Genomic DNA, 26,582 nt, shown 5'->3' with positions numbered 1-26,582 from the left:
GGACCGCGAGTGCGAGCAGGAGCAGCGGCGGCCGCCGAGGCGCGCTGGTGCCACCGGCGGCGGCGGGGAGATGGACCCGGCGCCCTTGCTGGGCTGCAGCCTCAAGGATGTGAAGTGGAGCTCGGTGGCCGTGCCGCTCGACCTGCTGGTCAGCACCTACCGGCTGCCCCAGATCGCGCGGCTGGACAGCGGTGAGTCCGGCGCGGGCGAGCGCGCGGTGCCCGGGAGGGGGGACCGGTGGGGAGTGGGCTGCCGCCCCCGGCGACCGAGTTGGCCGCGCGGCTGTCGCAGCCCTGGCGCGTTGCTCTCAACTCCCCCCAGCAGCAGCCCGAGAGGTGGAAATCAGAGCCCTTGCAGTGTGATTTAAAAGGACGCCTTAAAAATAAATCAACCTAGGGGAAACCTGCAGATAGTAATCTTGGGTGCGAGCAGTCCCTCCCTAGCCGCCTGCAAAAATTACTCAACCTGGGAAACCCTGAGTAGCTATCTTCGGCAACTTTCTTACGAAAATCTGCGTGTTCTCTGGGTAGTATCTTATTTTGGGTGCCCGCCTTACCCACCCCTCCTTCCTCAAGAAGCAGCAGTTTGAAGAGGAAAAAGCTCCTGGGTGACCAATGAAAGGGATCACATTTCTCAGAGACCTTTTATTACAGCTTGTCTGTTTTGTTTAACCCAACTGAAAGTAATTTAGGGCCGTGAATAGAAAATGTCTTTAGCAGAAGTGATGGTATGCTTAAGGTTAATTATTAGCTCAGAGCATTTCCAGCCTGGAGAAAAAAATTAAGTCCTTAAAGCACAGATTGATTTAGAACCTGTGCCTTAGAACTCAGAAAGGAGTATTTTGTGAAATTCACCATCAGAAATCAACCAAACACCCCCAGATGTTGGCTCTGCAGTCTGACATCTGCAAACATGTAGATGTGTTGCTGCCCGGATAGTAGACACCTTTCAGTTTGAGAGTGGTGACATGGAAGGTGGCAGTTAAGGTTTTTTTGTTTTCACAATAATGTCAGCAGGTTTTGGCTTCATGGGATTTCAGATTTTGAAGAAAGAAGCCAGCCCAGCTGTGGAGCAGCCCAGCTCCAGGCATTCAAATAGAGCTGTGGCCACTCACACACAGGGCCAAGTCAAAATAGCACCGAGCACAAAGGTGTCATTTCTTCACAGGCACCTGTGTTACTCCTTGGGAGAGTAAAGGGCTACATCACATGAGATATATACATGTCAAAGAATTTTTCAATCCGTTTCTTTTCTTTAGGATCAGATTAGACATTTGGAGCTCTGATGCGAAAATAAGTGCAGAAAAGTTTATAAAAGCTGGAGAACAATCTTGGCAGGCTTGCTAGCCTTGTCTGGGTGGTGATGGTAGCGGTGGGCATTGAGAATAAACTAGGAGCTTTTAAACTAGTAGTGAAGCGCAGATACAATGGCTGTTGAATCCAAGGGAAGGATATTTAAGGTATTTTGTTAAGGTATTTTGCTTAGAGTGGGGGTGAGAGAGTGTTTTGTGCTTTCAGTGTGCATCTGCAGGCCTGACTGTCTGTGCCTGTGTGTGTGTTCAATGTCTCATTTCCTCCATGGTGTGGAAACTGTATACATTGGCAGGTTCCAGGCCTCACCTTTTCCATCTCTGCACAGGCTGCCAAAACTTTTTAGCCAGTCAAGAGAGCATTGGTGCATGTGGGTAAAAGTCCAAAGCTTCATTAAATTGGAAGTTTAAAGAGGCTGAATATCAATTTCAGACATAACTCTTCTTTTTATTACCCGCTTTCTTATCCTTGCCATTCATAAAAATGATCTGAATCAGCAGTGTACTCTTCCCACACTTCTTTTTAAAATCAAGACGTGGGTTGTGAGTGTTAACATTGTGTCCTTTCAAACTTTGGAATAAATTTTGATCACTGTATGTAATTCTCATTCTTTATGATGAAATTCTCTTTATTTTTCTTCTTAGTGCTTAATCATCAAATTCCTAATCATAGCCAAATACTACTTTATACCTTGTTTCTTAATAGTCTCATTTCAGTACATTTTGTTAGCATGAATTTTAGTAGCTGCATATTTTGGGGGAGGGCTATACTGTACAACCTAGTCCCTGTGGTAAACATCAAATTGCTTAATTTTTTTATATTATAAGTTATGATGTAATGAACACTGTTGCACAAAATCTACTTGTTTGGATTAGAGTATATTCTTTGTGATACACATTGTCATTAATTTGGATTTAGACACTAAAAATTACGCTCATTTATAGTAATTGGGCACTGTGGGAATACCACTCTGCCCACACCCTTAAAATATTATGAAACTTTTTCCTTTTTAAAATCTTTGCTAATTTGGGGGGAGAAACGTATTAGTTTAGCAATTTAATTTGGGTAGAACCAATCATAAGCCAGGTGTGGTGGTGCACACCTGTAATCTCAGCTACTTGGGAGGGTGAGGTGAGACAATGTAGTGTTCAAGGCCAAGCTGGGTGACCTCTCCAAATAAAGGGGCTGCGGGATGTAGGTTGGTGGTAGAGTGCTTGTCTAGCCTCCTCCAGCCCCTGAATTCAGTGCCCAGTATCAGAAAAAAAGAAAAGTCAATCATAGAGTCTCTGCTTGTTTTAAAGCAGTGCTATATAGCAGTGTTTAGAACATGTTAAAGATACACTGGCATGTGTTTGAATGCTATCATAGCAGCAGCATCTAAGTTTTGAGCAGTCTTCATTGTGTGTGTTTCATGCTTTACACACGAGCATGCACACGCACACCATATACTTAGACATGAAAGGTAGTCATTTTCTAAATCATTTGTTTTAAAAGAGACTAGAAAGAAGTTGAAAAACATGCTAGTAGTTGACATTATGCCATGAAGAAACTATTGGCTAATTTTAAGCTATCATGAAAGGACATTAAACATCTTAATTCTATAACTTGATTACTAAATGCCTTCTAAGTGTGGGTGCATTTCCAGATGTTTGATGGATATTATCTCACATCATTCGCAGCCTCACTGTAATGACTTTGGGAAGCTGGGGATCAGAGAAATTGAGTGAAGGTCTCATATCTGGTAAATGGTGGAGTGGAATTTCCACCGACTTTGTGCCTCCAAAGATCTCTTATCTCAGGTTCTGCTATCTCCTTGTCCTGAAGGGGAATAGGTTTGGAGTAGATCTGATGTCTGCTCTAAATAGCCTCACTGTCTCTCAGAGCTTGAACACCAGAAAGTCAATATTTTTAAAACAGTGTAGACACCGAATTAAGTGCTGGCATCATCCATCATATTTAGATGACTTTCTGCTTCCCAGAGGAGTGGCTGGAAAGAGGCAGCAGGGAAGAAGAGGGGTTACAGAATCAGAGAAAGAGGGAAAAAAACAATTTGGGGTCTTAAGATACGCAGATGTGTCTGTTAAGATAATTCCCTCCTACGTTTGCTCACGTTAAAGATATTAACCACACAATATATGAAGCGCTGTCCAGTTCTTTGCATTAGGCACGTCTCTTCTGAAATGTCGGTTAGAGAGATGCATTCAGTTTACATCCCCAGTGGTGAAATTTATCTATTTGTGATAAGATAAACACAAAATTAGTGAGCTTTCGTAGGTATTGCCCTAGTAGTCTTTCTGGAGAACCTGAGGAGAAGTACTCCAGTGGTTCTTGGGAGGTTTGATAGGCTACTTCTCATTACCCAGTCAGTAGTACAATTAAGAAATGATATTTATTTTAATTAAATTTATTTGGGGGGCATCGGGAATCTAGCCCAGTGGCACAGATGCCTGCCTGGCAAGTGCAAGGTCCTGAGTTCAATTCCCAGTACCAAAAAACCCCCTTTTTTTAAAAAAAACTGATACATAAAAGCATAAAATTGTGCATATTATTGGGTAATGTGATGTTTCAATTCTTGTATTTGTTGTGTAATGTTTAAATCAAACTATACTTGTTTCATCAAACGTGATTTCTTTATGATAATATTTAAACTGATTATCAGTCTTGTTAACTGTTGGCTGTAGAACCAACTCCGGAAAATGTGTCTAGGATCAAGAAGGCAGAGGAAATATTAACCCCTTTCTACCTGTAAGTAGCCTTACTCAAAAGTAGATTGGTGGGAAATTGCTTATTTCCTTCTCACTATTTCATCTTGAAAAGCCTTTGAAGGTGTAGAGCAGTGTTCTTCTGACTCTTTGCTTCTGTAACTCCTAAAGGGTTCTGTAAAACTCTGTCCCTTTAAGCATGCTTTTAAGTTAATTACTAAAGCTTTTTAGCCAAACTTTAAGGAGTTGAAGGGATATAATTTTTCAACATATTATAAGTATTGACATTTTAAATTACATTGTTACAGCATTCAAAAGACCAGCAATATTTTCGAGTGATTCTACTTATTTTAAAAATGCATTAAGTTCAATACTTAAAAATTTTGTACTTTTACCTCTTTAAATTTATATTTCTATACTCTGGTTTCTCTTCAGATCGTATAAATCTTTCACCTTTTAAATTCATATTTCTACTGGCCTTCCCTTGTATAGAATACTATTTCCAGGTTGTATTGTTTACGCTTGAGAGTGTTTTATGAATCACTGTCATATTTTCTGTAATAAGAAGTGTGTAAGTTGAAACCCACTATTTTATATTTCTTTCACCCATTCAAGAGGGCTTTTCATATTTAGTGTTTTTTTTTTTTTTAAATAAGAATTGGAAATTACTACTCCATAATATGCACCTACACTTTCATTCATTCTTAGTTTGTGCCCCTGAGATCTTTGGGCGAGGGCTTGGGAAGATCCAGGGAAGGATTAGTTTCATAAAGTGGTGAGGGGAAGCTGGTGAAGAACAGCCTCCTTCCATGTCTGTCAGAGTCATGGTCATCACAGCATGGATACTCTTCACTGTCACCTACCCAGAAGATCAGTTTTTAAACAAGAGGACATTTGAAAGTTAGGATGTAGAAACTGGTTCATCCACAGCTGTGAAGGAGAACTTCTCAGAAAGTATTGGCTTTGCCCTTAACATATTCCCCGGTTTAAGATTGCTGGTTAGTGCACTAAAAGATGAGTTCATGGGGCTGGGGATTTAGCTCAGTGGCAAAAGCGCCTGCCTGGCAAGCGTAAGGTCGTGAGTTCGGTTCCTGGTACCGGAGAAAAACAAAAAAAAACAAAAAAAAAAAAAAAAAAAAATGAGTTCATGAGTCTTGTTTGCCGAAAGGAAAAGAAAGTCCAAAGCTGCATAGACGGAAAGAGAGAGAGGGAAAGAAAGGTGGTGGTAGAAATTGGACGTAGCTAAGTGAGGTGGAGCAGTGACATTCTCTCCTTTCAGGGACTATGGGGGAGTTAAATCTAATTCTCAGGCCTGAGTGTATTATAGCCATGAGAACTTTGGTTTTGGCTTTGTGCTCAGGTGTTTGTACAGCTTTAGGGTGTGTGTGCCTTGAGGTTATCGGCACTTTAGCAGGGGTACTGGGACCCCAGGGATGCTCCAGGTGGCTATTGGTAAATACTAAAGGTCTTTGTAGATCCATCTTTTGAAATTGATGTAAATTCTGAAAATCTGTCCCACTATGGATGTTATTTTACATGTGTGTGCGTCTATGTGCTCATTTTCCCCCCAAAGTAACTCAGTATACATCTTGCTCTCAGAAAGTGTGTGTGCTTGTCTTATGGCTTCATTTCCCCTGCATTATTTACAATACAGAGGGTATTATGCCCAGTTAGGAGAAGTGTAATTTTTAAAGGATGCTGGATTTGGAGACAAAGGACCTCCATTCAGTGATAAATACAGCCATTCCATACACCATGTGATTTCAGTCAGGTTTCTTAACTCCTTTGATTTGTAGTTTTTCTCAGGTAGAAAACATAGATTTTATACTTGCCTGTGTATCTCATAGTTATTCATTAGTTTGTTTGTTCAGTCCCCTGATATTTATCAATATTTATTAATACTACATGACTGGCCTTGTTATAGGTGTGAGAACGACGTACTGAATCAGACAAAATTCTCCATTCTCATGGAGCATACATTCTTTTATATCTTCTTATTTGGGGAAATAACTACAATAGCAGTGTAAAGTACAAATGTATTGCACAAGAATGTACTCTAAGATTGGCACAGTGGCAGTGCAAGACATTTGAGGGGGAGGCTTCAGAGTATGTTTTTTAGGCAGTGAAAGTCAATTGAATAATAAGTAGATTATCCTCCTATATGTAAAGAAACAGAAATGCTCTGGGTGATTTTAATCTGTTTCCTTTTGAGTATTTCAGGTTAGTTTGCAAGTTATAAAAAAGATGTAAGTCTATCAGGGAGAAAGCATTTTAAATTAACACAAGTTTGGGTTTGGGGGGACTGGAACAGGAATTTAAGAAGGGAACGGCTAACCCACGATCACAGGTGAATCTAATCAAATGGTAGCAAACAAGTCAGTTTAGATATGTGAATTTTTTAAAGCATTATCTTTACTGATTGATGGTCATTTTTTAGTGCCTGTGGTACTGATCATGGTTAGTGGGAAAGAAGTGCCTAATACAGTGTTCTATGGGGGGTGAATGATGAGGTCTCCCTAATATTCTCTCATACACGGCATACTTTGACTTTTCCCCAGTTCTCACCAATTATTCTATGGGTCGTGTTTAAAAATTATGAAAAAAGAAAACGAAAGTAGGCAGTGGACAGTGATAACATTTAGACTCACAGGACAAGCCTAGCTAGACACAACTCCTTCAGGGTCCTTGTTTTTCAAGTAAAGATGGCTGCTTTGAAAGTCTCATGTGAAATGAATTTCCATCTTGCCAGTAAAAACAATTCATCTGTAGAAGGAAAATTGGTTTGATTGTTGTGATCATTTAAAGAGGGAGTATTTTAGTCTCTTTCACTCATTGGTCGCCTTATTGAAATGGCAAGTTCTTGTCAACCGGCTTGTAAATTCGTTTATTTTTGTTTGAGATTCCTGAGGTATCTGTTTTTTCACTTACTGAGTTGCAGTTTTAGGAAGACTCATAAACTCCCTTCTGGTCTCCAGCAAGACTCAAGAACACCACCTACTTTATGCAACATGAAAAATAATTTTTATTGCTGGCTTATGTATTATTTTTTCATACTTTAATAAATATAAAATATCTGCTAAACTACTTTAAATTTCATGAGCTTTATTCCTTTATGGCCTATTCCCATATGAAAACCTTCCCCACTTCCCTGCCCCATCCTTACTTCCAATTTCGCAAGAATGTTTATTTGAATGCCAGGTTAGAAGTATCTGGAACTATTTTTACTATTTCCTAGCTCCTAGCACAATGTGTGGCAGGTAGGAGGCACTCACTAAGCATTTAATAAATGAATGAGCACATTTCAGTATTAATGATTATTAGGTCTAAAATAGCTATATTACTAAAGCTACCTATTTGCCCTGCAAGTCTGAAATGGAATTTCACTTTTGTTCCATTTGATGTAGGCATTATATCCTTAAATATATAACATGGATGTTCGTCCCTAATGATGGCACTAGGAAAATCAAGAGGCTGGTAGACCATCATGATTTATAATGTCATGATTCTTAGGACAAATGGTTATCAATATTTTAAATAAATTATTTCTGGAAATTATAACTCATTTCTGAGTTTAACTTTCTTGCTAGGTATATAAATCAATTTTATTCTGAAATTGATGAATATGACTTACTATTATGTGTTGCCATGTCATTGAATTTTTAGTCTTTAGTGTCATCTTGCTGTTCACAGGTCTCCAGGGGATGGACTAGAACGCCATAAATCTTTGAAAGTAGTTAGCTCTTACTACAGCAGAGCAAAGGGCCGACTGGATAGTCAGTTGACTAACCACTTACCCGTCACCTCATTTCTGGATGCCAGCAGTTTCACTTCTGAGCAAAGCAAGCCACTTGGTTTAAATAAGGTTACAAAACTACAATTGCTAGTTTGGTACAGTTGTCATCTTCCTAGAATAGCCCCAAGTTGTCTTGAAGTCATAGTCTCTTGATCCCAGACAATGAGTTCCCTTTTATGCCCCTGAAGGAGTATTGCATTGTGGTAAAGGAAGGAAAAACGACATTTCCAGTTCTGTGGACAAAGTATGGTGCAAGTCATTTTCATGGATTCTGCTAATTCTGAACCTCTTTTGAAGTAGTATTTAAATACCACTTGGGCTTTGCTGGCTTAATGGTTGTTTAATAAATACCACATTACTGAATGTAACATGTAATATGAATTTTTTATGGTTATAAAGATAGTCATTATTCTGGGAATGTTTAACATGTACAGTAAGTTATTATAATTGGGTTCAAGTATAGAAGGGGATATAATTGTGCCATGCTCACATATATACACCTGAGAAAATTTCGAAGAAGTTCTGTTCTGTTTTTTTCCTCAACTCAATAGAGAAAAATTTCCTTGGGCAGACCCTTTTGTAAAAATGTGGTAGTTTTCTCAATACCAGACTTCAAGATGTTGGAGATGAAAATTTACCCTCCTCCTAGCAAAGAAATAGATTCATATATCTAAAAGTAACAGGAAAAGGGTAAGTTTTTATATTCCTTTTTTTAAAGATCATATCTCTTACCTCATAGGTAATTAGAAAGCATTGGTTATAATCAAGTCTGGCATCCATTCATAAAATGGTTAATGAAATGCCTGAGAAAACTGTCTTGAATAACTTCAAGATGTCTTTCTGTGCAGATGTTGTATTTTTTGGGGTCGATATTCATTTTGGATTTACCACTCTTTTCCTTTATTTTAGCAACTGTAAGCAAGTAAGGGGCGCTGGACTCCCCAAAATGGACGTATACCCATTCTGTTGTCATTCCCGGTCCTCAGTTACTTATGCTCCCAAATCTTCAGTTTCAGCTGTTTCAGGTTGTTAACATTTAAAATAATGCAGGATTTATTTCTACTTTTGGGCCAGTGGCTCACAAAATCAATCAAGCCCCAGAGTCAGTTAAGAAAAAAATTAATTAGTTGGAGAAAGAGAGCACGCACGTGTGTGTGTGTGTGTGTGTGTGTGTGTGTGTGCACATGTGTGTGTGTGTGAGCACTCTATCTAGGAGGTTCAAATTACCTACTTAAAAATAACAAGTAACAGAAAGCTTTATTAAGAAACTGCTGTTATTTTTTCTGTGTATTTTGATCTGGTGCTCTGGCCAGTTACGAGGAAGGGAGGTAGGATCAGAGGAGATTTTGACAAGCTCATCATGGCCATGTACATCCGTAAAGGCCAATTTCAGTTGTGCATGATAGGGATGACAGAAAAAAAGTAGCTTTAAACAACATGGAGTTTTTTTCTTTTTCACATAAAAGCCCGAAGGTATGTGGTCCAGGACCAAGAAGGCCTAGGCTTGGTGTGTCTCTGCTCTGTTATCCTCAGCAGGTTGTCACTCTGAAGGTCACATTACTGTCTTAGGTGGCTGCTGGAGTTGTAGCCGTAGAGTCCGCATCTCATCCCTATTCCTGCATAGCATTTCGCCTCTCCCTCCCTGGCCGGCACTCACACGTTTCTGTGTGGGAGTACCAGGAGGCACAGTGCTCAGGGGTTTCTGGCAGGAGGGGGAATTTGCTGTGCATGAGGAGCCGCCTCAACACCAGATTGTTGCTTTGGTGCCTTTTCTTCCCTTTACTTCAAATGTATTAAAATACGCTAGCATTGGGCGCTAACTCACTACCTCCTTGACATCGCCCTTGTTCAGGTTCTGCTGGGCTAATGTGGTATGAACTTCTGGCCCTTGCTCCCTCCTTTTCGTCCCTGAGCACGAACTTTAAATTGGTTCTGTGTGTAAGAAGCCCGTTATTACAGGTGAAAGTGCCTTATGAAAACTAAGCCATGGAAATTCCTCTACTGGTGAGGCATGGTTGTTATAAAGGTACAGTGTACATTTCTTTTTTTTGCTTTGTTTTGTCTTGTATACTTTCAACATTGTTCTCCCTGATTTGATGCATGGAATAGGGCTAGCTGTACACTTCTTCAAATGCGCTTTTCACCTCTGCTCTATTCTATTTACCGAAGAAGCTTGCTTCGCAATTGTATTTAAAATAAATAACGTTTTCTGTTTTCACTTAGATATCATCATTGTAGGGAATTTGGAAATCATAGGAGAAAAAGACAAAAAAATTAATGTTTCAGTGTCAGAGGGTACATATTGTTATATAACCATCACTAATATTTTGATACTTTTCTGTTAATTAGGTATGGAATATAAATGGAAAATGTATGTAAAAGTGGAACTACCTTGTATATAAAACTGCTTTTTAAATTTTTAATTAGATCATGAACATTTTCCTTTAATATTAATATTCATAGAAAATAACATTTCTATAACTGAATGATATTCTGTTATTAGCAAGAAATGATTATTTATTGAATCATATTCTAGTTGTAAGGCCTTAGTTGTTTTGAGTGTCTTTTTTTTGAGAATATCTTTGTACTTAAATTTGTCAGTTTTACTTTGTTTCATTATTTGGGATTCTTAGAAGTGAGATAATTTTTTGAGTATGTATAGTATTGCTAAAGTGCATACCATTAGCAATAAGTAGATGAGCTCATCACTTAGTGTATTGTTGACTGCCAGAGTTGTTCTTAGTCTTTAGTAATGTAGAAAATTAAAAATTAGTGCTTTTTCTGACTTCCATTTCTTTGGTTACCAGTTGAATGGCTTCATTAGTATATATTTGTATGCGAATTTTCTGAGCCCTTTGTTCAATTTTTTGGTAGTGTTCTTTTCAAAGTTCCTATAATGAAAGAGTCCTAATGTATCATTGGGGTGCACAGGATATTTATAAAATAATTTCCAAATTAAGTATGGGTTAATCACATAAACTTCTCCATGTTTCTTCAGCTAATGTTTTAAATAGTTATTCTGTTTTTGAAATTAAAAAATTATTGTGATTAATTCACTTTATCAACCTAGATATTGGATTTAAATGTATTGTGATGACTGCTGCGTTGTGGCTGGTGCCCTGAAAGAATGCATCCCCTTTCATTCTATAACAAAATAATCTCATGCAAATTGTAGTAAAACCATATTGTCTATTTGCAACTATAATTATATTTGTGTTTGAGTCACGGAGTAGTCCCCATAGATACTTCACTGTCATGCGTACAACTAAGGCGACAAATTAGATTTTTTGCTCTATGGCTTTAAAAGACGAAGAGTGGGAGCCTGGCCTGGTAGCACATGCGTGTAAGCCCAGCACTCTGGAGGCTGAGGCAGGAGGATCATTGCAAGTTTGAGCCAGCCTGGCCTACAATGAGCTCAAGACCAGCTTGAACTGCATAGCGAGACCCTGTCTCAAAAAAGACAAAATAAATGAATAAATTAAAAAAATAAGAAGAATGAAATTAGCAAATTTGTGAAAAAATTGAATTCTTTCGTTCATGTAAAACATAACACACCCTGATGTGCTACGCTTGGAATAGGTAGATAGATGAGACAGACTACAGTAACCTTAGACTCTGCTGAAGCTTTGGATCTGAGTCCTGACACCAGAGGGTAAATAATAAAGGTCATTCACAGATCACGTCAGGACACTGAAAAATAAATGTGATAGTTTATTAAATGAGCATCATTTCATTTCTACTATTGAATATCTGTGCAAGTGTGGATTTCATTATAATGACTAAGAAGAAGGGAGACAGGTAAGAGAAGAAAAGCCCAATTTTCATTTTCTCTGTGTGTAAAGTCAGTGATTGATGGGAAATAAAATACATATCAGTCTGCCAATTTAGCACCTAAGGACTCTGTCAACAGTTGGATTTATCAGACTGGTGAGGTGACGGTTGCTGCAAGTGAAGTACAAGGTAACTTCAGGAGAATCCTTTTAGTGCCAAAAAAGAAGCCTCCAGTTGTCTTCACAGTGGGCAGTTAGCTTGGAGATTGTGCTCACTGCAGCCCCAGTCATTCTTCCTTGACTCAGTTGAAGATTTTGATCTGAGTAGGATGTGTACAGTTGAATACTATGTGATGAGAGAAGAGTTCCAAGCTGAGTGGAGGCGGGGAAGAGGAAGCGTATACCCTGAGCATAAATACATTTATAGTTCTAGACCCACCTTTTCTAATTGCCGCACTAAAACAACGCTACATTCTCCCAGTTATAAACATAGTAGATTCGCTGTGAAGAGAGTGAATACATGATACTCAAGCACTAAAATAATTGGAAGTCCTGCCGTCCTGGGATAGCCACTGAGGAGCGTTTTGTTGCCTCTCCTATTCGTGTGCACATGTATTTACTACATAAATGAGGCATTTTAGCTACTTAACAATTTTTTTTCTCCCTTCACATCAGCTGTCCACTCATGATTTTCCCTACCCACATAATCCATTTCAGCAATCCAGTGTGTACTGTTTTTCCTGTACTCATCCTCCATCAACATTACATAGACATAGGCATATACAGAGTTTTGTTATTGTTTAATAAATACTGGATTATATTACAATGCGTCTTGGTCTTTCGTCACTCATGGGAATCTTTCTGAAGTCATTTAGTATAATACTTTTAGCAACTGTATAAGACACCATGTTGTGGATATACTTAGTCTTATTCTGTTTCTGGTTATTGGCCTCTGAGTTAGATTTCTCTAAACCTCCCTGTCTATAATATCATTACTTCATTATTTCCCTAGAATTCTGCAGTTTCTGCCTAGCATCATTAACTTCTCCCAAAAAAACTGCTGTGATAACATTGTCTTCCTGATTTTTTTAATCTTACAGGATGAGAAGCCAAAATTAAATCTTTGGGAGGAATATAGGTCTTTTATTGCATTCAAAACTCAGTTTACACAGTGGAATTGATTTGATATGTTTTACCAAAATGTCATCTAAAAATCCATAACCGTTCTCATTTCTGTCATTGAAACATGAGAATACCATTTCTTGAAATCATTGTCAATCGGTCATAGATTTTAAGAAATATGTATATTCTAGGCTACTAGATATGAAGGAAGATTTTATTGCTATGCTAATTGGCATTTCCCTACTAGTAATTTTTTTTTTTTTTGCCTCTTTTATATCTGTTTTGCTGCCTGGATTTGGTCTTGTATAAATTGAAATCATAGTCTGAATTGCATTTTCTAGTATTGACTTCTTGTTATAGGTTTCTACTTGCATTTTATGGATATATTTCCTCTTCTTCACATTTACCTTATATATAGACTTTATTTATATTATATTGTATTTTTCCACTTAAGAGTCTTTAATTTTTACATGGGCAAAAATTTTGATTTCTGGTTTTCAATCTTGGTTAAGTAAAGTCTTCTTGATACCTGGTTTATCCACGTAGTCTCTTTTTGTCTAGAAAGATTTAAATTTTTTTATTTGTCTTTAACTCATCTGGAATTAATTTTTGCATATGGTGTACAGTTAGTATGTTCTTGTAGCCTGCTATTGTCCCACCCATTTATTCAAAGGTCTGTATATTACTGATATGAAATAACTATGTCAAATTTATTTTGTCCTTACCAGGAGAAAAACACACTTAAGGCCATATCTGTATTTCAGGGACTGCCTGTGAATGTGTTCCGAAAACTTGTAAGGATAATGAAAATCTGAAAACAATCTCTTTATTCCCCAAAGGCAGAAGTTATAGGTAATCTTGTCCCTACCTGTAATTTTCCTTTTGACTTTCCTTTTCCAGTGACCATAGGAAACCCAAAGTGTTTTTCTAAACAAAATTTAAATTCATTTTGAAACAGCGCTTCCCTAGTAAGATTCAGAAGTGATTGTAACTTGCCTTCTAGAAGTGAAGTCCAGATGCTTTGGAAATTAAGTTTTCTCCAGGGAAAAATTTGTTTTAAATTGATACTTTACTAAGTTGCTATTCATGTGCGTGTGTGCATGTGTGCATGAGTGTGAGTGAGAGAGAAGAGAGAGAGATTGAGTCAGAATTAAAGGTTTTGCTAGGTGTACTCAATTTTCAATTACCTAATGGAAAATGTATATTATGTGCTCCATTAATTTTGGAAAAGGGGCATACTTTCATCCACTATTTTAATGTAGATGTGTGTATATTTCTTTTAAATTAAACAATGACCCACATCTATTTTTACTTAAAATAAATTTCCCTTACATTTTGTTTACGTTCCCCAAAATTTTTGATGGCATTATATTCCTATCCTTTTAATCTTAAATGCAGTGACCCAAATTAAACCATCGTAGAAAAATGTAGGACAACTTGGACCTTGCATCTGAATTTCAAAGCTATATTGTCTGCATAACTAAAGAAGTGAATATGAGGAGAGAACAGCTCAGATTATTGTCCATGACTCTTTCTGCTACTGATCCTCTGTAAAACAATAATCGAACTTCAATTCTGGATTTCTTGAGGAACTTTATTAGGTGAGAGTACTTAAAGGTTTTATTCCTTTGAGATTTGCCCTTCTGGGGATGTCTGGCAGCAGAGATTCTGTCTTTGTATTCCATCATGGACCGCATAGGATCTGGACTGTCCTACCAGATAGATCAGAAAGCTTGTCTGAGTGACCCTACCACAGGCTTTTCGACTACCTGGTGCTCACACACACAAGTGCACACACTGTTCTTCAACTTTTGACTTTGTAGCAGGTTCTGGACAAGGAAGCCTCAGTGATCACAAAAGTCACTTACTTCAGGTTTAGCTCAGGGGACTGAGGGTCTAACACTGACTTTTCAAACTCTGTGAAAACTAGAAGAGACCTAGTATTTGAAAGAACTTCTAAACTTTAAGACTTACTGAGTTACATTTGAATATATTATCCTGATGAAAAGAAGTTGAAAAATCATTATGAGATTGTGTGAAGCAACACAATGTTAAAATTTTGCTGGTAGATCATTGAGATTTGGTCATACTATTTAATAAAAACCTGTTTCATTTTCCTGATGTGCTATGGGAATAATTTTCAAGATGAATATTAATGTATTTCGTTGAAACTAAGGGATGCATTTTAATATCTCTAAAATCAAGATGTGTTTTATAACTCCTGGTATGACATAGTTGAGTCAGCAGTGTTTATTCTTTCTTGTTGTAAAATGATGATTGTCTTACAGGTGATAGCATTCTCCAGTTGCATGAATTGCAGTTATTCTGTGGAATATCCTTGCAAGTGGGTATGCAAATCAAACATGTGAAAGAGGGAGGGTTAGTGAGTGTGCCTTACACTCTGAAGTAAAAGTCAAAGTGTACTCCCTGAGTCTGTCTCCAGTGGCGAATGCTGCAGTTTGGGTCTGGAATGGCCACCAAAGGCTGCTGTGACAAAAGCTCAGCCCTCAGGCTGGTGCTGTTAGGAAATGGCGGAAACTTTAAAGGTTGGGCCTCATGAGAGCTGTCAGGCCATGGGGGTGCGCCTTTGAGGAACTGTGGGACCTCATCTCTTCCTTTTCAAGGTTTTTGCTTGCTAGACATGAAATGAATGTTTTTTTCCACCGTACTCTCTATCATGGTATGTTGTCTTGCCTCAAGCCCCACAACAAGGCCAACCAATTGTGCCCTAGAAGCCTCAAAATTATGATCCAGAATAAAGATTTTGGTCTGGGGATACAGCTCAATGGCATAAACGTCTGCCTGGCAAGTGCGAGGTCCTGAGTTTGATTCCCGGCACCAAAAAAAAAAAAAAAAAACAACCCAAAAAACAACAGAATAAAGTTTTCTCTTTGTCAGCTGATTTTCTCAGGCATTTGTCATAGTGACGGAAAGCAGGCTAACACAGAAAATGTCAGGTTATACACTCATTTAACAACAGGTAAGGTGAGGTTCCCGGTCATATCCAACCATGGTGTAGTTTTTCCCTTGTGCTCCAGTTTCCAAACTGTGTTACCATAGCAACATGTAGGTGTTCAATGAGCCTGTTTAAGTACTCATTTGGCGGCAGTTAATCTACAACACATGGTTTAGTAGGTAAAAAAACCCCACAAAGTAAGTACATTTGCAAATTCCAGGAGCCTGTGAGTATCACTTTATTTGGGAAAGGTCTTTCCAGATGTAATTACCAGGCTTGAGATGAGGTTATCCTGGAATACCTGAGTGGGCACCAAATCCATGGCAGGTACCTTATAAGAAAGGGCAGAGGGGGGCTGGGGATTTAGCTCAGCGGCAAAGCGCCTGCCTGGCAAGCGCAAGGTCGTGAGTTCGGTTCCCGGTACCGGAGAAAAACCAAAAAAAAAAAGAAAGGGCAGAGGGAGAGCTGAGGCGGATGATAAGTAGGCAGTGTGACCAGGGAGGCAGAAATTAGAGTGGTACAGCTATAAACCAAGGTTTGCCTGCAGCCAGTAGAAGCCAGAAGAGGCGGAGACAGAATCTCTGGTCAGGCCTTTGGAAATGTGACCCTGCTGGCAACGTGGTTTTGGATTTTTGGTCTCTAGAACTGGAGAGAATAAATTTCTGTTGTTTTAAGCTACTTAACGTATGTTAATTTGTCACAGCACCCACAGGAAACTACTGTACATACATACACATACAAACATACACACATATATACAAGCTTTGTGAGCCTGTTGTTAAATAAAATGCTAGATTTTTTTAAAATAGGAGTTTCAATGTGAAACTGCCTCTAGATTTTCAAAAGAAAAACAAAACCTATACAACAATAACAAAATGAAATAGCCATCAATAGGCTAATGGGTAAGTGGGATTCTGGTATGTAGCTTTCGCTGTGTTACTTGTTTAGGAATTACACAACACCACCTGCTGTCTTACAAGTACAGTGCCATGAGCTGTAGTCCTGACACACAGGCGCAAGAAGTTGAGAAGCTCACTCAGTAGGTAGATTCTTAATTAAATATTACCATGTGGTACCCATGGAAATGCTTTATCCCAGAGGCCAGTTATTCTTGCCAAGAACTCCTGGGGCAGCTTTTACAGAAAAATTGACTCCTGAGCTAGTCATTGGAGTATAGGTAAGATTTTGCCAGGTTTATAAGGTGGAGAATGGTGTTCCCAACAATTTTAGAATATCCTGAGCAGAGGTGTGTGAAGGAGGCCTTGTGAGGCTGATAAGGCAAGTTGCAAGCAAATTTTGAATAGCCATAATATATTGAAGTTTTCCAGGTGTGGTGAGGCACATCTGTAATCCTGGCACTTGGGAGGCTGAGGCAGGAAAATCAGTGAAAGTTTGAGGCCAGCTTGGGCTAAATAAGTGAGTTCAAGGCCAGCCTGAACCACATAGTAAGACGCTATCTCAACAATAATAACAACAACAACAACAAAAATTGAAGTTACACCTTTATCCTATGACTACACTGTAGGCCCTAATCTTTCGCCGCTTCTAGGGTGCAAATGATGGATGGTTCTAATGGAGTAGATTGCACCAGAATCCACTGGGGTCCCAAATTTTGATGAACTCCCACATAAAATCTAGTAAATAACAAGAAGCGATGAGATATATTCTAATAATGTATAAGCACCTCCTGGGGAGTAGCAGGCTCAGAAGAGGCCTGATTAGAATCTTGGACTCTGTGCACGTCCAAGCTCAGCTGTGACAGACCTCATCTTTCTCTCTCAAGAAAGCCGAGTCAGAGTACGAATGTGGGTCAGTTTACACGGAGAAATTTAAATCCACTGCTCTTTTCAGTTTTAGAATGAATTATTTCACAAACTTCAGTGTTTTACTACACGTGCCAGTATTAACCAAAACGTGTACAGATAGCTTTGTCACCATATCACACTTGAAGACCAGTGCACAGGCCCGTGGTGACCTTTTTCCCCAGGGCGCATGGCACAGTGCATGTTTGCAAGATGTTTATTTGCTTGTATGAACTGTGGGGAAAAGGTTGCCACCTTTTATTTTTTGCAAGAATTATTCTGGTGACATTTTGGAAGATCATGTAGGGAAGAAAAAGATTGGAATAACAAATGACAGCATTTGAATGATGTAGGGTTATAGCCAAGGAAAAGGACAGCTTCAGGCCAAAACTAGATATGTGGGAATGCAGGAGGCAGTGAATGGGAACTATGTGAAGTGAGATTTCCACTGTGATTGGAGATGGGACATGAGGAAGAGGAAAGTATTAACTAGTCCTGAGGTTACTGGTTATAGGTGCTAACACACTTATCAGAGGTAAGAACACAAATGAAGAAGCAGGTTGCAGGTAAGTGTATTTGTCAGGGTAGGCCAGGCTTGGTGCTAGTGACAATAGCTACAAAATGGAATAGTACTTGGCCATAAGAAAGGATAAACTTGAGAATCTCTAGGTAAATGGATGCACCTTGAGACCATACTCTTAAGGGAACTAAATCAGAAACACGTGTAAAGGTAGCATTGTTTTTCTGTTGTCAGAAACTGAAAGTGAATAAGGACCAAAAGGTATAATGGATATTGTAAAATAGGAAGGAAATGTTCAAATGGGAAGGGGAACTAGTGAGGGGGAGGGGGAAAGGAAGGAAGGGAAAAGAAGGAAAAATGGAAACAAAGCTTTTGTAAATAAGGAGGGGGAAGGGGGTTCAAGGGAGAGGAGGAGGATGGGGGAAAAAGAATCAAAGATATATCATGTACAGGTTCAAATTCCCTATGATGAATGTGATCATTATGTATACCTAAGATATACCAATAAACATAATTTTTAAAATGTCAGTGTATAAAACAGCTCCAGATAGGCTGGATATAGTTTATTGGTAAAGTGTATGCTTAGCATGAGTTTGATCCTCAGTACTGCAAATAAAATTAAAGAAAAAGAGAAAAAACAGGAAAGGCTTATTGCTCATTTAGGGTACATGTCAATCATGAGTCTGCTACGTGGGACGGGGGTGGGTAGTTCAGTTCTACATTTTTCTCTTCCCTATCACTGTGGGCACAGAAAATCCTGCAGTTGTGTGTCCACACTTTGTCAAGGCAGGAAAGAGAAATATGGCAGATCATGCATAGACCCCTTAAAACTTCTGCTTGGAAGTGATGCACCTCATATTTCTTTCGCATGGCATTGCTACTGGTGTGTCCTTGGCCATACCTGCCTTTTAAGAGGGTAGTTTCCATGTGCCAGGGATATGACTGTAGTGACTCTTGTGGTGGGAGGTGAGGGAAAGCAGCATAATACTTTGTGGATATGTTTGAGGTATTGAAGGGCAATCCTTTTGAGAAGGAGCTGGAAATCTTGCTTCTTGAAAGAGTTCAGGGCTACAGAAATAGTATTGGGAGAGTTCAATGTAATGGTGCTAAATCGAGTGAGTAACACTGATCAAGAGAGAACAGAGCCAGTGCTAATCATGGTAAAAGATCAAGGTTAATAAGCATGGGATTTTAAATGTTGGCACCCTCTAATGTTCATAGTTTTTTTTAAGCAGGTGGTTATAATTTCTAAATTTTATCTAATTATTGCCAAAGGAGTTGAATTAATCACTTACACAGAATTTAAGTTTTTTATACTCCAGAATTGTTGATTGGTATTTAGCAATTTAAAAGATGTCCTTAGTTCTTACAATTAGATGTCAGCCAGTTCTCTGTCCCATTAGAAAAGACAGCATTTTGGAAAGGGTAGCCATTGTAGTTGGAACAGAAGATCACTTCTAAGTTGATTGATCCCAAGGTTGCTGAGTACTCAGAAAATTAGAATGCCTTTCAGATTTTTCTGACTGGTTATGCCTTAGATGGCAAGGTAGGCTTAGCCTTGCTATAATGATGTTCTTTTTATAGCTCCAATTACTGGCAAAGGGAGGTAGTTAATAGCAGTTCTCCCTATTGCTTACTGTTCATGCATAAGGAGACAGGCTTTTCTATTTTTCCATTCTCTTTAAAGATGCTTATGCTTTGCCCTGCCTGATCTCTATAGGGTTTACACCAAAGTTCCTCAGTTTTAAAATGTTTCATGTAGACGTTTGTGATCACCCAAAATAAACTCTCCTCTTTTCAAGATTTTGTATTCATTAGGAAAAGGCAAAAACAAACCTGGTTTAATGCATGTCACTATTAATCTGTTTAATGGAAATTTTAAAGCATTATAACAGTAATAATGATAAAAATGATAATTCTTGTCTTTGCAGTTGAGACAAACAAGGAGTCATTAAATTTCGACTTGTTGATAGTACTGTGCTGGGAATGATTTTTTTTAAAATGGAAAGCCAGTGTCTCTGTTACTTTCTGTCATTGTTGAGACAAAATGCCCAACACTCAAAGTTACTAGAGGAAAGGTTCACTTAGCTCACAATTTGTAAAGGTGTCTGTTCATAATTGGCTGTCTCCAAGGTAGGATGGGATGGCAGAAGGGCATCACCAAGGAAAAACAGTCTAGATCCAGGCACTTTTGAAAAAGCCCCACCTGTGACCACATGAGGGGGGCATCTAAACACAAACCATAACATTTTGCCCCTGTCCCCCCAAAGACTCATGCATATCCCTCTATGCAAACTGCATTTAGTCCCTCTCCAAGAGTTGCTAAAGTCCTAGCAGTTTCAGCATTGCTAAAAAGTCAAAGTCCAAAATCTCTTGAGATTTAAGGCAAAGTCTTAGCTTTAAGGCCCTATACAAATGAAAAGAAACGTCCAGCATGCAGTGGCACAAGACAGACATTTCCATTCCAAAAGGTACAAAGAGGCAGATAGAAAGGAATGGGAACAAAGCAAGTCCAAAATCTAGCAGGGCAAACATTTCTGTAGTTCCATCTGCAGCATCCAGGGTAATCTGTGGCAAGATGTAAACTCCAAAGGGCTTCAGTGGCTCTTCCCCTATGGCACTGCTGATGGTTTTAGTTCCTGCAGCTTCTCTCTTGGGCTGGTTCTGTTCCCTCTTTGCAGCTTTCCTCAGATAATTGACGTTTCCAGCTTCTCCCAAATTTCTGGGGTCTTCACTGTACTTTCAGTGTCACAGTCATAGCTTTATATACTGCCCTCTTGGGCACACTGCCTGGCCTCCCAGGCCTTCTTCTGAAATCTGGGTGGAAGCCTTCCTGACCTTACAACTGTTGTATTCTGCATATACCTAAAACCAGCGCCACATAGATGATGCCAGGGTCTACCAGCTGGAGCAGTAGCCAGGCTTTCTTCTCTTTTGGTTGTACGGGACAAGAGCCTGGGTTACTGAACACTCTGAATCCAATCCCAAGGAACAAATTCTGTAGGCTGCTGCCATTCTGGAACATGGTACTCTGGGCACTCTTCTCAAAGCAAAGTCTTTCACCTTTGCAACTGTGAGGCTGCAAAGGCTGGAGTCCTGTTGGTTCGTGTGATGTCCTAGGCCATCTTTTCTGTTGTCTTCTTTTGGAATACTTAGCTTGTTCTTGCTAGTCTTTTCAGTGACCAGTTTCCTCTGTTCCATCTTTGCAGGCCACTGTACTGCAGCTTCCTTCCTGGCCAAACACAGAACATTTTAATTCATTCTTGTGGGATCTTTGCTCTTGATTCTCAACATAAATCTGGCTAAAAGCCCCTAACAGTACCCATGTGATGGCCTCAACATTAAACTGCCTTGAAATTTCTTCTGCCATATTAATAAACCCACTACCCTTAATCTCAGTCTCAGGCAGTCTCTGGACATGAGTAAAATGCTGACGAACTTTGTGCCAATGTGTGACACACATCATCTGGAGTCCAACAGCTGATGCAGTCCTTCTTCCCAGCAGAAACCACCTGAGCCTGATCTTTACCAGCAGCATCTCTATGAGCATTCTGGTGTTTTGAGACATGAGCAGAATTTCCCAGAAATACAGCTTAAAGTGTTCCAGGGCTACATTTTCAGGTGACATTTCTAAACTGTTCCATACTCTTCCCACAAGCCAGGTCAAAGGCTCCTGAACCACCTGGTCAGTTATAGTCACAGCAGTGACCCCACTGCTGGTACCAAATTCTGTCTTGGTTACTTTTCTCTCATTGCAGAGACAAAATACCCAATACCCAAAGTTAAAGGAGGAAAGGCTTATTTAGCTCACAGTCTGTCAAGGTTTCAATTCATAATTAGCTGGCTCCACGGCAGAATGGGATGGCAGGAGGGCATCACCAAGGAAAAACAATTCATGGCAGGGAGAAGACAGAAAAGCAAATAAGCGACCAACAACAGGCAACTACCAGTAAATCTCTTTCTTTCTGTTATATTGTATCATTAGGGTGGATAGCATTCACACCCTTAATCCTAGCATTGCACTGTGAATAAATCACACACTCTAGATCTACCCACCTCTGCAAAGCCTCAGCTATGACCACATGAGGCTTTGGGGAGGCACCTAAACACAAGCCATAACAGCTAGCTTTTGCCTTCTTGACACAGACGCTAAAACCATTAAAAATAACTGTTGCCTGTTCTCCAGATAAGCAAAGCCATTGATTACCCCAGTTGATAATTATAGTTCACATTATTGAGGACTATTTATGGTGCTAGTCATTGTACAGCAATATGTATGTACGATCTCATTTACTCCTCACAATAACTCTGACATAAGGAATGATTTGCTTAATGTCTGTCAGCTGAGAAGCATAGAAGTCAACAGCTAGAACTTCTGCTTCCTCTCCAAGTTATCAGACCAAGTTTTTCACCATTTGCATTGCACATGACAGTATGAAAGTCTTTTATATATCATCCTTATTAAAAATTGAACCTCTATAGATGAAGATACCAAAGACAGTCTTAACTCCACTATTTGAAGTAAAGAAACTTGAGAGCCCCACAAAACAGTTTCTAGAGGACAGGAACTGAGATGGACTTCAGGGATTCTTAAGGTGTGTTTCCTGTTTGAAATGTCTGTATTTTCCCAACAGGAAGGGTCAGAAGTAATAATTCACTGTTATATCTTACCTTCTTATTTTGGGATGGTACTTGAGCAACTCCAGCCTTCTTTCCTGCAGGCCTGTGCTTCTAGTGTTCATCTGTCACGGAACTCACACTTGTTGTCAGATCTGTTTCCTAAACTGAGGATGAGGAGTAGTTTGTTTTACATTGCCGTAGCATAGCAAACACTATGGAAAGCAAGCTGGAACTTGCTGGTGCCATCAGAAGGAGGAAATACAAGAAACATGATTGGGGCATGTAGTCACATTTGAAGTCCAGCATCAATAGGTAATGGCTTTCCCCATACAATTCTGTAATATTCTGTAATTCTGTAATAAACAATATTTTCATATTGCTTATTGATTACAACGTGAGCAGTGATTCTTACTTAACTTTTGAGAGATCTGATGAAAGCAAAAAGTGGGCATTGGAGTAAACACAGTTTCTCGTATAATTTCAAAGTGTTCATGGACAGTCCCCTCCCCTGCTTGAAGCCAAGGGCTCAGACCCTAGGATAAAGTGTTCTGACACCACATGGGATGTGGACACCACCTCACCATGGGGCAAGCTGCCATGCAGCAGAGTACAAGCACAGACGTTATCGGTGTGAAAAGACACATATCATTTATTTTAACTGTATTATTTTACATTGAAACCTTCAGTTTATAAAGTAGCATTCGGCAAGTAGTGATTTTATCAGTATGGTCGGCAGGGAATGGCAGTCCCCCAGGATGGGAAGTGATAGAGAAGGTTTCTCAAAGATAGAAGTCTGTGGTACCAGCTCACACAAATATGGTCTATTTTGCTTTAGTTCTTTACCACCACACAGCCAAGAATTTACCCTACATCAGAGAATGGCATCAGAGGGGCAGATCTGGCCTGTTTAAAGTAAATGACACTTTATTAGAAGACACCACACCCATTTGTTCATGTATTCTCTGTGGCTGCTTCTGCATTACAGTAGCAGAAGTGAACTGTATAGCCCACAAGCCTAAAATCTTTACTGTCTTGCTCTTGAAAGAAAACATTCACCAACCCTCTTCTTAAGCGCCTAAGCCATCTGGTCTTAACTAGTTTCCTTTGAGACCAGTGTTCTTTCATGTGGATGGCATTTAGATATCTATAGATCCTGCAACACTGACTCATGAGTGTAGATGACTTTTATGTACACGTATTAAATAAATGATAGATACTTCTTTGAAAATGAGACAAGAGAGATGCCAAAATAAACTCCTTTAGAAATAGAGTATAGTAGTTTAGTTTTTCTTACCAGTGTCCTCGGTATCTATCTTGAAATGGTATAATTCATATCCAAAGCCAAGCTTTCTAGTGAACTCTCACAGAGTACTTAGCAGATTCAAAGTAAAGTATTTAATATAGCACTATAGACCATAGAACCAGAAAGCCAGAACCAGCTCACTCAACACATAGCAAATTTCAGCGGCACAACTTCAAGTTATGTTTCGTCGGTCATCCGTAGTATGTTCTTTCCTTAATGTGACCGAATGTAGAACTTCCTGTAGAAGCAGTGAACATGTTTGTGATATGTAAGGCAATTGAGAGGAACAAGGAAATGCAAATTCTCTACCTGAAATTTTAAAATTAGTACTTTATCTCTTAGTACGAGAGTTACGCGATCTTTTGTACAACTTTTTCAGTAGACTGGGAAGATTTAAGAACTGAATCTATACTAATCAAGAGGTGATTACTCATTATTTACTGCTTTCCTATAAAAGAAATACAGTTTTCTAGATATCAGCACTGCATTGATGTGCTAAGAAAAGAAAAGATAGTCCCGGTACCGGAGAAAAACCAAAAAAAAAAAAGAAAAGAAAAGAGAAGATTGCATTAATATGTGCGTATGTACTTCCTGGCCTCAGGGTGTAGCTCACGGTGCCTATGTGAAGCCCTGAGTTCTTACGTTTTATAAAGCCAAGGAAATTTGTTTATAATATAGAGTCAAGGAGTATATACCAGTGTAACTATGACTTAGATATTTATTTGTTGATTGGTTTTGTTTAATAAGCTTTTAAATATATAAAAGTAAATTTTGAGAAGTAGAGAATTTAACTGAATATTTTGATACAGTATTGATAAGTTAACTGATTTCTTTATTAATGCTATATGTATATTCCAACTGGAAAAAAATCTTAAATTCCATAATGGAATTTAGCTCAGTGGTAGAGTGCTTGCCTAGAATACCTGAGGCCATAGCTTCAATACTCCTTAATAGAAAACAGAACAATAGGGAACCTGGAAGGGTGACACATACCTGTAATCCCAGCCACTTGGGAGGTTAAGGCAGGAGGATTTCAAGTCTGAATCAGCCTGAGCAATTTATCAGGACCCTGTCTGAAATTTTAAAATAAAGTGGGCTAGGTATACAAGGAGTAATCAAAACACATGAAGAATGTTTGTATTTTTAAAATTTTATTGCAGTAAAAGACACATTGCCATTAGCGCTCTTCAGAATACCCTGCCTTGATTGGAACAGGCGTATCCCATCATACCTGTCCCTTTCTGAAGCAGTTTTGAAAGTCCCCATTTGTGAGTGTGTAAGGTATGTTCCAAGTTACAGTGAATGCTGCTGCCAAGTACAGCCCAGCAGAAAGGCAGGCTCTTGAAAAGATTACGGAGTCTTCATCTGTCTTATTCAGAAGATCTGGCACCACATGACTTCTTGCTGTTCCCCAAAGTCAAAATGATTGTGAAAGGACTGAAACAGTTCAGGACATTGAACTAAAAGAGAACTTCCAGAACTGTGTCAGAAAGTGGCAAGAATGATGGGATGAGTGTGTTCAAATCAAGGGAGAGTGAATTTTTGAGGGGATTGGTGCCACTGTGTCTTTTTACTGTAATAACTTTTAAAATATTTAAACATTCACCATAGTTTTTGATCATACCGAAGGAGGTCCATGGTAGAGTGCTTGCCTAGCATACACTAGGCCTTGGGTTTAACATCCAGTACTGCAAACAACGACAACAAAAAACTATAGTATTTTATTCAGAGATTCTTCAACTTAAGTCTTGGAGGACTAATTTGTGTAGTAAATGTAAATGAATTATCAGAAACCCACTCACAGCTTCCTACTGAATATAAAGTAGATGGCTACAGTTGCGGTGAACGCATTGTAAATGCTCTTTGTGCACACTTGTGAGAGAGACAGCAGATATAGTTGTAAAAGCAGCAGAGTTGCACATAATTAGTGTCTCTGTGCATATAGTACAATCAAGACCATTGAGTGCTTGTGGCAGTTGAGCCTGCTCTGATGATATGTACAGTAAATGCCCCTGAATAACATAGGGCTGCCCAGATACTGTTAGGAGGTTGGGCCTGATAGCACTCACCAGGACTGGATATTTCTGTTTCCACTCTGCACTGTTCGACAGTTTCATCATCCCATTGTCTTGAAAATTTAACCCCTACCAGTGACCCACCTCTCCCCACCAGGTTGTACTTCCCAGCATCGCTTTAGCTATGAACTCATCAGTGGGCTGACCCACTGATGAGCATCACGCCCCCATGAGCCATTCACCTCCCAAAAGCCCCACCTGTGAGTGCCTAAGGCTTTGGGAGACATCTAGATACAGACCATAACAAATGAATAATTTTATTATTATACACTGTGGAAAAGTTGCTGAGAATATTTGGGCAACCAGTTACTATGTATTGGTAATCACTCCTTGTATGTTGAGAGGAATAATTACAACTTTATGTCATTAGAGATTTGTGCTGCACAGTTCTGTGTGTCCTTGTTCAAGTGTCTCCATCTGTTATTTGAATTAATTTGAAGGCCGTGGTACCCTTGTGGCAGAACATCATTTAAAATTAAGAACATTCCTATTGAAGAACAACATGCATCTTACCTTAGCATTACCTGTTCTGGAATAACATGGGTCTGATACTAAAATAATAAGCTTTTGAGAGTAATTTCTATCACTGTTGCCTGAACTTACAGTTTT

General features: G+C 39.1%; 1 protein-coding gene across 1 annotated transcript in view; it reads left to right on the top strand.

Annotated features, from left to right (window-relative positions):
* The window catches only part of Garem (GRB2 associated, regulator of MAPK1), a gene marked incomplete at its 5' end in the record, with an annotated part of 194,003 nt that continues 167,421 nt past the window's right edge, over positions 1–26,582 (top strand). Inside the window, 1 exon segment of the mRNA XM_005372754.2 lies at positions 1–191. Within this exon segment, the coding sequence (XP_005372811.1) occupies positions 71–191 (121 nt within the window).

This window comes from Chinchilla lanigera, unplaced genomic scaffold (assembly GCF_000276665.1).
Source record: "Chinchilla lanigera isolate Chin_1 unplaced genomic scaffold, ChiLan1.0 scaffold00001, whole genome shotgun sequence".
Classification (NCBI taxonomy): domain Eukaryota; kingdom Metazoa; phylum Chordata; class Mammalia; order Rodentia; family Chinchillidae; genus Chinchilla; species Chinchilla lanigera.
Note: the sequence above shows the minus strand (reverse complement) of the source record. Positions and strands in the feature narration are given on the sequence as shown.